This window comes from Colossoma macropomum, unplaced genomic scaffold (genome assembly GCF_904425465.1).
Source record: "Colossoma macropomum unplaced genomic scaffold, Colossoma_macropomum, whole genome shotgun sequence".
In the NCBI taxonomy this organism is placed as follows: Eukaryota; Metazoa; Chordata; class Actinopteri; order Characiformes; family Serrasalmidae; genus Colossoma; species Colossoma macropomum.
In genome coordinates, this window is record NW_023495669.1 from 1 (window position 1) to 10,577 (window position 10,577).

Genomic DNA, 10,577 nt, shown 5'->3' on the forward strand with positions numbered 1-10,577 from the left:
GAGTTAAAGAATCATTCATGTCACAACAAGTCAGGAGAAAATGACCATAAGGAGGTACTGTGCACATTTACAGTCATATACAGCAAACAGTGGCAATTATGAACGTTTTCAAATCAGTAGCAGACAGGTATATTAAAGGAATAGTTCTGCAAAACAATCTAACCTACACAATGTTCCACTTATGAAGTCGATCAGCCAAGACATGTTTGGTGTCCAAACTTTGCTTATTTAGTTTAGTGCTGGAGCTATGAGGCTAATGTTGCTAACAAACATCAGCAGTCAATAGTCACCCAAAGTGTTTCTATAAATACATCCCGAATCCCTGGAAATTCTATAGTTGTTTTGTTGAAACAGTGTTATTCTGACGGAAGATATCCTTTCAGCATGTGTTCGAGGCTCATGCCTCCGTCTAACTGTTGTGTCCACTGTTAAAGGAAGTCACCAAACAACATGGCTTTGAGTCACTAACTATTAAGTATGCTTGGTTTTAAAAGACACCAAAAGATTATGCCAAACTAGCTGCTTCTAGTTGCTTAAACTTTAAATTTAATGGAAAATATAATCAACTGTACTTCGAATAGCTCCACTCATTTTCTATGCAGTCCTCCGATTCTTTGCGTGATCGTCCTTGAAGCGCATATTGTTGCTATTGGAACAAACTTTGGATCTCCATTTTGGTTGTTTTTACACTTTCATTCTAACAGCTGCTGTCTAAGCTGTGTCAAAAGATACAAGGTTTTGTTTCAACAGTAAAGATATGTATGAAGGTAGTGCCGTTTCTAAACATTTAGGGGGTCCTGAGTGGAGTCCTCCTTGGGGGGGGCCCCCATCGCAATCCAAGGATATTATTTTGTATGCAAGAATGAAAATGAATTTGTACTTGTGTTTAATCAGTTTAATAAATGCTAATGGAAACATAACATAATACTTACGGCTATACAGGGAAAACAGTTTTTTTAAACAAGAAAAAAACAAGAAATGAAACTGACCATTAATAGTAAGAAACGGCCCCGAATTAAGGAGAGAGATGTATGCTGCATTTTTCTATGCACATGGACCACGATCTGCTTGTTTAATCTGATATGACAGACTCATACATAACACACGAGCAGAATGTGTCCAGCTTGTGTAATGGATATTACACAAGGCCAGAGCAATTCATATCATAAATAGTTTGCCAATAAATAGAAGAAGTCTTTTCAGACAATAAGCGTAATTTAGGCAGGAGGAACTCTTTCACAGAAGACCGTGATGGTGAAGAAGCAGCTTCTCATGGAATCCTGGGTTCATCTTTTTCATATTCCGCAATCACAAGTTCTGCTGGATGGACGAACGGAGGTTTAGAAAGAAAAATAGCAATTAAAACAATAACTAGTTTGTCTAAAACATAACTGAATGTGGCTGTTTGATTGAAGTCTTTTGATTTTGTTTATGAATGTGCGTACCTCCGATATAGATGCTCACCTGTCTGTGTATCCATTTTGAGAAGGATGCTACATTGGTGTAGACGCCAGGCTTGTTTGGCTCCCCACATTTAACTCCCCAACTGACTATTCCAGCAAGATACCAGAGCCCATTCTGAGCCTCACACACCAAAGGACCCCCACTGTCCCCCTGCAGAGAGAGAGAGAGACAGAGAGATAGTGATAATGATTGACACATGGCATGTTATTAGTGAGCTTCAGAAAAATGAAATGAAGTTCATTATTGATACTGACGTTCGCACTTTAACTGTTCTCAAGTAGGCCTGTAGGTGTGTGTGTGTGTGTGTGTGTGTGTGTCTGACTCACAGTGCAAGCGTCTCTGCCTCCTTTCAGATCTCCTGCACACAGCATGCTCTGGAGGATACTGCCATTGTGGACATCTTGAGAGTTACATTTGGTTCGCTCTATAATGTCCACAGATACCTCCATCAAGTCACTGGAGTATGTAGCCTCACTATCTATCACTTGCACAAAAGATAAACACATACACCAATCAGGCATAACATCATGACCACCTCCTTGTTTCCAGGGATGGGGGAGTAGTTAAGTAGCGCGCTACTTTTTGTAGTTAGCTACAGATTTATGTAGCTAGTAGCTGTAACCGCTACAGTTTTATGAAACGCAGCTAACAGCTGTAGCGCCTACACATTTTTGTGTAGCTATGGCGATAATTTTCGATACAATTTTGCTACAGCCTTCAGGCAATCCACGAAAAATCTGAACCACAGAACGCGGCTGTTAACTGTGGCGAGTGCAATCCTGACTGAGCCACGGACAGTTCCAGCAAACGGTCACACGCTGATCACCCTTTAGCAGGCTTAACTCAGGGGTCGCAGCTGAAATGTTAAGAAGAGTCACTTTGTCCTTTCAACAAAAATGAAACCACCTAAGGAGCCACAACAGTTTATGTCCATTTTACCATCTGGGCTGTAAATATGTCTCAGTATGTGCTGATGTACGAGTACAGGCTAAAAATGAAATAAACAAAAACGCAGACTTACTTTGCTCTGCTTTAAGCTTTAAGTCAGCTGTTTTTCTCGCATCTCGGGAAACCTCTCCATGAGTTTCTTGTAAAATGTCCCTCAATGTTCGACTTTTTACGAGGCTGAAGTCGCTTTTCATTCTCCTGTTTCTCGTTCGCATTGTCCCGTTCCACTTTAAATGGTGCCTGAGGTGCAAGATCGTACTGCTGCGCCGGTTAAGGTGGAACGGGACAATTCGAACGAGAAGCTGGAGAATGAGAAGCCGACTTCAGCCTCGCGAGTTGTTGCAGATTAAACATATGAGGAAACCAGCTGAGTGATTATGAATGTAAATAAGTCTGTTCATCTCCAAAACATCAATGTTCATCTTAAATCTTTCTCTTTGCCGTTTCACTGTCTGCGTTGCTGTGTGACCAGCAGTCTGCACGTCAGTCTTCAGCGTTAAAGGTTGGTGAATTAGCAGTTCTACATTAACTCCAGCGTTTAAGACCATTTATTGTGAAAACTGTGTTAGAACTGTGTGTTACAACGATTTTACAGTAAAAGAGGATTATGATACCTGATTTACCTGAAAATTTAGTTCTGCTGTGGAGCCGCAGCAGCTCTGCAGCAGTGGAGAGATTATTCAGGCCTTATTCTCACCCCAAACAGAACCAGAGTCACTGATGAGGATTTTGAGGCTAAAGTGCTAAAATGCAGTATCTTGTTCACACTGTCAGTTGGGCTTGTTTGGTGTGTCAGGTGGAGATTCACAAACATTCTGACAATCGCGCTTTGAAAGTAGCTAAAGAGTAGCCACTACTTTTTCTGGAAGAGTAGCTAAAATGTAGCTGCTGCAAATTTTGGGAAAGTAGCTACAAAGTAGCGAACTGCTAATTTTTCAGTAGCTATCCCAACCCTCCTCGTTTCTAAGCTCATTGTCCATTTTATCAGCTCCACTCACTATATAGGGTCACTTTGTAGTTCTACAGTTACAGACTGTAGTCCATCTGTTTCTCTGCATACTTTGTTAGCCCCCTTTTACCCTGTTCTTCAGTGGTCAGGACCCCATGGACCCTCACAGAGCAGGTACTATTTGGGTGGTGGGTCATTCTCAGCACTGCAGTAACACTGACGTGGTGGTGTGTTAGTGTGTGTTGCGCTGGTCTGAGTGGATCAGACACAGCAGTGCTGCTGGAGTTTTTAAACACTGTGTCCACTCACTGTCCACTCTATTAGACACTCCTACCTTGTCAGTCCACCTTGTAGATGTATAGTCAGAGACAGTAGCTCATCTGCTGCTGCACAGTTTGTTGGGGGGAGCAGGACCCTTACCCAGCGGTCATTGGGCGAAAGGCAGGATACACCCAGGACAGGTTGCCAGTCTATCGCAGGGCCAGTGCACGGACCAGAGCCTGTTTAAATTCTCTGTGATAGGTGAGTTTCTGAAAACTGTGGTAATTTTAGCGTGCAGTTTACATCAGACAGTGTGTGTACTTCTGTGCCTGAGGCTGAACCTTACTGAAGTACAACACAATGTCTCACATCTCAAATCACATCTGCCACCCCAGCCCCTATTAGCAAGCTACTAACAAAATACTTTCCACTGACATCTAGAACATTTGCCTTATTTAATGTGGTATGATGGCAAGTTGACTAGTCAATTACTTTTTTTCAAAAAGTTGTGCAGCCCCTATGACAGAGTATCTACAACTTACAGTGTGTTAAATTAATTATATGTTCACGTCTGTGAAACTGTGTTGTAAACTCCAACACTACAAGTTTACATGAACTAAGTCATGAATGTGTGTTATGTACTATCAGTATACCTAGTCTGCCCCATGCATGGGTCTACATTTGGGCCTACTCTTTATTTTCTCACTCTCATAACTACATAACTGATATATTAGTTACCAAATACTTTACAGTACCCTCTCAAAAATAAAGGTTCTTAAATGGTTCTTGGCTTACACATACAAATCCAGGTTCTTTATACTCACACATCTCATTTACACAAAACGGTTCTTTAAAGGACCTTTCAGGGCAGGGCAGTGGTTCTCAAACTGGTCCTCAGGAACCCTGAGACGGTTCAAATTTTTTGCTCCAACCTAACTTAAAACATATAGGAATAGAGCAAAAATGCAGGTAATCTGGGGGTCCCTGAAGACCGTTTTCACACCCACTGCTTTAGGTGGTTCTTCTATGACAAAACTCTAAAGAACAGTTTTGAAACCTTTATTTTTAAGAGTGTAGTTACTGAATAATTTGTAGTGGTTATTAAACAATAAGTGTTAAACAAAAGGAGGTTAAATGGGCCACATGGAGTAAACAGATAAATAGATTACAGTGTACTGTAGCACACACATACACAGAGATAAGAGTAGAGGGAAGAAAGAGAGAGACTTACTGGTTTTCCCAAATCCTGCTACCCAGCATTTTGTTCCATGTGGAAAAATATGGCCAGGAGACGGCAGACACACAGAGTGGATTTTGTCTATACATAAAGAATATTTACAAGAAATTGTAAAGCTCAAAAATCAGGAGCATTTAACGTCATACCATTACAAAGTCAATGCGCTGCACTAACACTAGCTCAGAATGTGTTGCATTTTGGTTTAATTACACATTCAAGTAGACCATTATGAAAAATAATATATGGGTCTAACTGAAAAACAATAAATGGGCACAATTCAGGTTTAATAAGGACTGAGTGGACTAACCAGAGAACTGGACGGGCTGGCTGAGTGTCAACAAGGCAATGTCGTTTCTGACACTGTCCTCATTATAATCCTTGTGTAAGATGATCTCTTTTATTTTGTATGGCTTGGCCAGTTCATTCCGTCTGACCATGCCAACATACACCTGCCAGTAATCCTTATGGTCTATACTGTGAAAACAAGATAATAATCAGACATGTGAAGTATTTTAAAGTTACTTTTACTTTTTCCATTTCATTAACAGTCTGATCAACTGGATACCAGATTCATTACACAGGTCTAATAGTTTCATTGTGTCATGCTCAAATTTTCTAGTTTTATGTATGTATTAGACAAGGAAAACAGTGCAACTGTTTACAAAGCACTGCTACACTATTTGAGGTTAAGTGGAATGAGATTATACGGTTCCTATAAATCAACTTCCATTTTTCGATAAACCTGAGATTGTTCATAGGATAATTCAAGAGATCAAATACTGATATGGCAATTATAGTACATACTTGTCAAAGCAATGGGCTGCTGTTAGCACTTGACGATCGCTCACAAGAGAGCCCCCACAGCCGGCACTGCCATGTTTCAGTCTGACAAACCAAGGCCATTTCACATGCTTAGGCCGTTTGCCATTTATTATCCTTTTCTCTCCATCTGATGAACAAAAAAGAGAGTGCTGCTAACATCAGAATTCAATTCAAATGTTGATGCTGTCATAAAATGCACAAAGATACCTGTCTAAAAGACAATGAATGTAAAAGATTAAGATTAAAATACATTTAATAGTTGTGTGAATCAGGCTTAACTCGACGTTATAGCTACACTCATTGGCCATTTTATCAGATATACCGCACATATTGATGTACAACGTACAATTACTGAATGTAGATCATCAGTAATCATCAGTAATCAGTTAATGCACAATTTATCTGCTCCCTCCACCCCAGCGGACCACCACAAAGGCCAGATATTATTCAGCTGGTGGTCCATTCTCAGCGCCACAGAGGTACTGATGTGGTAGGGTGTGTGGTGCTGGTGTGTTTTTACACATCAGTAGAACTGCTATATGAAAATAGCATTAACCACAGTCTGGTTATTTGCAGTAACTCTGCCTAGTAAATATGACTGTAACACACCAAAATGCTTATATTTGCTGTCAATTTATACTTTCCATAAAGAAAAATGAGGCAGCAGTGGGAGAAGCTGTGTTCAAGGGAGAAGTGTAGAGTAGAGAAGTACTGTATGTAAAAATAATATTAACCAGAAAAAAACAAATGAGTTTGAGTTTCCAATCACATCTATGTAAATATTATGGGATGTTAATGGAGAATGTGCTGTAGATGGTTCTATATAGCACCAAAAAGGGTTCCTGTAATATTACAAGCACTGTAAAAAGTGTAACAGGGTAGAAGTTATTTTTTAAGTGTTTTTGAGGGTTGAATTGATTTAAAATATTGCTTTTGTTCAACTAAACTAAAATTTTGCTTTACGTTGTTTACATTTACGGCATTTGGCAGACGCTCTTATCCAGAGCGACTTACAGTTGGATCATTTTTTTACACAGGGAGGCGAGGTTAGTGTTAGGAGTCTTGCCAAAGGATTCTGATTGGTAGAGTGTGGTGTGCTTGACCAGGTGGGGGATTGAACCCCAGTTTACATCATAGAAGGCTACACTTTACCGACCCCATTGTGGCATTCAAAGTGTTTATTTCGGTTGAACAAAACCAGTTGTTACTACATGAAGTAATTTTTTTAGTGTGTGTAGGTGTCAAACAGCATTCTTTGCGATACTAACATCAACAATGTTAGCATTTCTACCCTGCCTTGACTGCCCTGATAGGGGGCAGTCATGGGCTGGAGGTTAGGGACCCAGCCTTGTGACTGGAAGGTTGCCGGTTTGATCCCCTGAGCTGACAGTATGTGACTGAAGTGCCCTTGAGCAAGGCATCTAACCCCCAACTGCTCCCTGGGTGCTGTGGATAGGGCTGCCCATTAGGGCTGTGCTCACTGCCCTCAAGTGTGTATGTGGTGTTTCACTGCATGGATGGGTTAAACGCGGAGGTGAAATTTCCCTGTTGTGGGACTGATAAGAGTCACTTAGTCTTTTCTTAAGTTTAGGATTTAGCAATAGAACAGTATGGAATTCTGCCTAGCAGAGTGATAGAACAGAGCTATTTTTCTTATACTGTAGATTTAATTATGGCCATTTCTGAGCAATGTCAAATAAGCAATATTAACTTAAAATACGTAGTTAAAGGCGATACCTTACCTAGAATGAAGACAATGATCAGTCCTAGGACCAGTACCCATAAATTGCAAGTTGTTCTAGATATGAAATAATTAAAAAGAAGACATTGAATATGTTTATTTTTGCTATCCTCACTTAAAATCATCTTTCTTTTAAATCATTTTTATTTATAAGCTTTTATAGTATATAAAACAAACTAACTTGTTTCTTGACTGATAAGATGGGAGCTCTGGCCTCTGTTGTCCCTCAGGTCCTCTGAATCTGAGAAAATGGAGAGAACTCAAACTGTGCTCCTGCAACTGCATCACTGTACCACTGGCCCCAAATAGAGAAGGATGCTTCTTCTCTCCAGTTACACCTTGATTTAATTAGGGATGCACTGACATGGTCTTTCTGGGCTAATGCATGAGATCAAAGCCATTCCTAACAGTAAGTGAAAGTAGCACTCTGAGTCTTGCCCAAGGACTCATTGTGGCATTCTATTATTGGCATAGTTGTGTGTGTGTGTGTGTGTGTGTGTGTGTTGTGTGTGTGTGTTGTGTGTACTTTATTTGCCTGATTGGGATCTTTAATTCTCTTTGCTACTACACTTGACTACACGGGCGTCAGAAAAGGCGCGCGCTGAAAGAGGACTCTAAAATATCAGGTAAGATCAACTGTAATTCCAATACAAATAGTTTGTAGGTGACAAATTTATTGTACACCCCTAGATTTAGTCACCACTGAGTGAGAAGTGTGTAAACAGTCTTTTCAGGAAGCAGTGAGTGGAAAAAAGTGCATCCTAGTCAGCTATTTATACAGTTATTGCAGTCATTCAAATATATTTGAACGTGTTTTGCGTTTGCTTTTTAATGTTTGGAGTCAGATTAATTCAGAATTTTTACCCATTCTGCTGTTGCTTCCATCATTGGAGAGCAGGGAAGACAAAAAGCCCTAAAAAAGACTTTGTCTCTATTAAAATGCTGGGTTTTTATTTGCCTTTTGATGCCAGTGTGAGGGCAGGTTCACACTGATCTGTCATCACTAATAAAGATCAGCAGCTGTGGTATTTTTGGAGATCATATACTCTAAGAAGTGACTAAGTACATTTCTGCATGTTCAGCATTTCTATGGAGTCATTTTCTAAGGTGACACAGTGACACATTATTTTTTTAATAAGCCATGGCCACAAATTTCTATATTGAGGCCACAAATTACTATTGATGTCGCAAATTAATATATTCAGGCCATAAATTAATATATTGAGGCCACAAATAATATAGCAAGGCAACAAATTGATATATTGAGGCCACAAATTACTATTAATGTCACAAATTAATATATTGAGGCCACAAATTAATATATTGAGGCCACACATTAATATATTGAGGCCACAAATTAATATATTGAGGCCACAAATAATATATCAAGGCAACAAATTGATATATTAAGGCCACAAATTACCATTAATGCCACAAATAATATATTAAGGCAACAAATTGATAATTGAGCCCAAAAATTAATATATTGAGGCCACAAATAAAATATTAAGGCAACAAATTGATTTATTGAGGCCAAAAATTAATATATTGATAGGAGAAACTTAACTTGTGGCCTCAATATATTGAGGTGCGGCCTCAGTTTACTAAACCGTTTACCTCTTCAATTATAAGCAGCTAGTCTTTATGCTGGTTATACTGTATCTACAGCGTTTGTTCCAACACTAAAAAATGAATGAAGGTTGACGTTCCTAACGGAGAGACCATTTCTGTTATGATTCTTTTATAAATGCCTGTGGGTCACATCCACACGTAAACATACACATGTAAAAGACTGCTATCCCTGGCAGATGAACTGTAGTGTGACCTAAAAAGAACATTTTATCCTAATATTAATCTCTATGTGGGAATGCTGACAAAGACACACCTATGAAAAAGAAGTAAAACTACATACCTCCTCATTTTTGATGGGAAAAAAAAAGATCAAATCAATCATCAGAGGAAGATTAAAAAACTTCTGCTGTCCCACCGGGCATCAAAGGCAATATCTGATGAAGTTGTCACTGTTACATCACACTTCCTCTAAAGAACCTGCTTTACCTGTAGGACTAGTGCAGGTGTGATTTGACTGTATTTCAATCTAAGAGCACAACACAAAACACACTCCTGAGATATTTCAGGAGATCTTTGACTGATAAGATGTGAGGTGTGAGATCTCTTGTCTCCCAGGTCTTCTGAACCACACACAACACATCATTTGACCGTATATACTGTATATGCAGTGAGCATAAGACAGGTTAACACTGCAAAGATAGATCACTGAATTTATACATAGTCATGATGTAATTATAGTACATATTAGTGCCAAGGACTCTTATTGTGGCTTTCTCTTATTGGTATAGCTCTGTGTGTGTGGGTGTGTAGGTGTGTACTTTATTGTCTGTTTATTGCGGTAGCTTTAATTCCCTTCAGCTAGTGACTACATGGGTCAGTGTATGCGCGAGCTGAAAGAGGATGCTAAAATATCAGTTAATATTATCCAATACAAATTAAAATAGTTAACTATTTAGTTAGTTGGTGACAGATTTACCACACACCCCTAGATTTCAGCACCACTGAATGGAAAACATGTAAGCAGACTTCTCTGAAAACAGTGAATGGAAGACCAGTGCATCCTTGTTGGTTACCTACACAATTATTGCAGTCATTCAATTCGATATTTGTGTTTCTCTTTTTGGGTTTGCTTGTTAATGTTTGGAAGAACCAAGTAGATGTTGATTCCTTGATTATTTAAGGCTTTCAATTAATCAATTAATTGTTTGGTTTTTTTTTTGTTTTTTTTTTTACATGTGGATATCACACTTAGTTTCACTCAAATTGATGTAGACAACGTGAACATGTGTATGACTGGAGCACAAATGTGATGTAGCATGACTAATTATTGACTATCATTAAGTATTTGAAGCTGAATCATTACGTTGACAGGGCCAGATGTGATCTGGTATCTAGAATACACATCTGGGTAGAACTTGTTGAACTATTGGTGATGGATTGTGGCAAAATCTGCCGATAACATACACTCCCTCTGAGCCCCGCTCCCAAATTCCTCCAGTCCAGGGGTGTCAAACACAACCACTAAAAGGGTCATATTAAAAAATCTCATCAAATCTGTGGGCCAGATGTGCTTTTATTTTATT

The 10,577-nt window shown here is 39.2% G+C and overlaps 1 protein-coding gene and 2 long non-coding RNA genes across 4 annotated transcripts; all 3 read right to left on the minus strand.

Annotated features, from left to right (window-relative positions):
- Positions 1-1,176: 1,176 nt before the first annotated feature.
- Positions 1,177-2,073, minus strand: LOC118802741 (transmembrane protease serine 13-like). Of its 2 annotated transcripts, none has more exons than XM_036563210.1 (3): positions 1,791-2,073; positions 1,465-1,614; positions 1,177-1,317 (listed from the first exon to the last, which is right to left on the minus strand). In XM_036563210.1, exons 1-3 carry the CDS (start codon positions 1,983-1,985, stop codon positions 1,309-1,311), a joined length of 354 nt encoding a protein of 117 aa, XP_036419103.1. In that variant the 5' UTR covers positions 1,986-2,073; the 3' UTR covers positions 1,177-1,308. The 2 variants fall into 2 exon arrangements, with proteins under 2 accessions (XP_036419103.1, XP_036419102.1); XM_036563209.1 differs by having other exon boundaries at positions 1,177-1,320.
- A 2,527-nt stretch (positions 2,074-4,600) lies between these two features.
- Positions 4,601-5,790, minus strand: LOC118802742. Its single transcript, XR_005006777.1, has 3 exons — positions 5,664-5,790; positions 5,167-5,333; positions 4,601-4,940 (listed from the first exon to the last, which is right to left on the minus strand). It is a non-coding gene; the product is annotated as an uncharacterized LOC118802742 (long non-coding RNA).
- Positions 5,791-7,423: 1,633 nt separating this feature from the next.
- LOC118802740 lies at positions 7,424-9,437 on the minus strand. The gene is made up of 3 exons (XR_005006776.1): positions 9,335-9,437; positions 7,604-7,663; positions 7,424-7,479 (listed from the first exon to the last, which is right to left on the minus strand). It is a non-coding gene; the product is annotated as an uncharacterized LOC118802740 (long non-coding RNA).
- Between the last annotated feature and the right edge of the window lie 1,140 nt (positions 9,438-10,577).

Coding starts and splice junctions, on each gene's coding strand:
- LOC118802741 (XM_036563209.1), bottom strand. CDS start 1,985: ATGCCTGATTGGTGTATGTGTTTATCTTTTGTGCAAGTGATAGATAGT. Junction 1,615..1,790: donor GAGGCAGAGACGCTTGCACT/GTGAGTCAGACA, acceptor CTCTCTCTGCAG/GGGGACAGTGGGGGTCCTTT.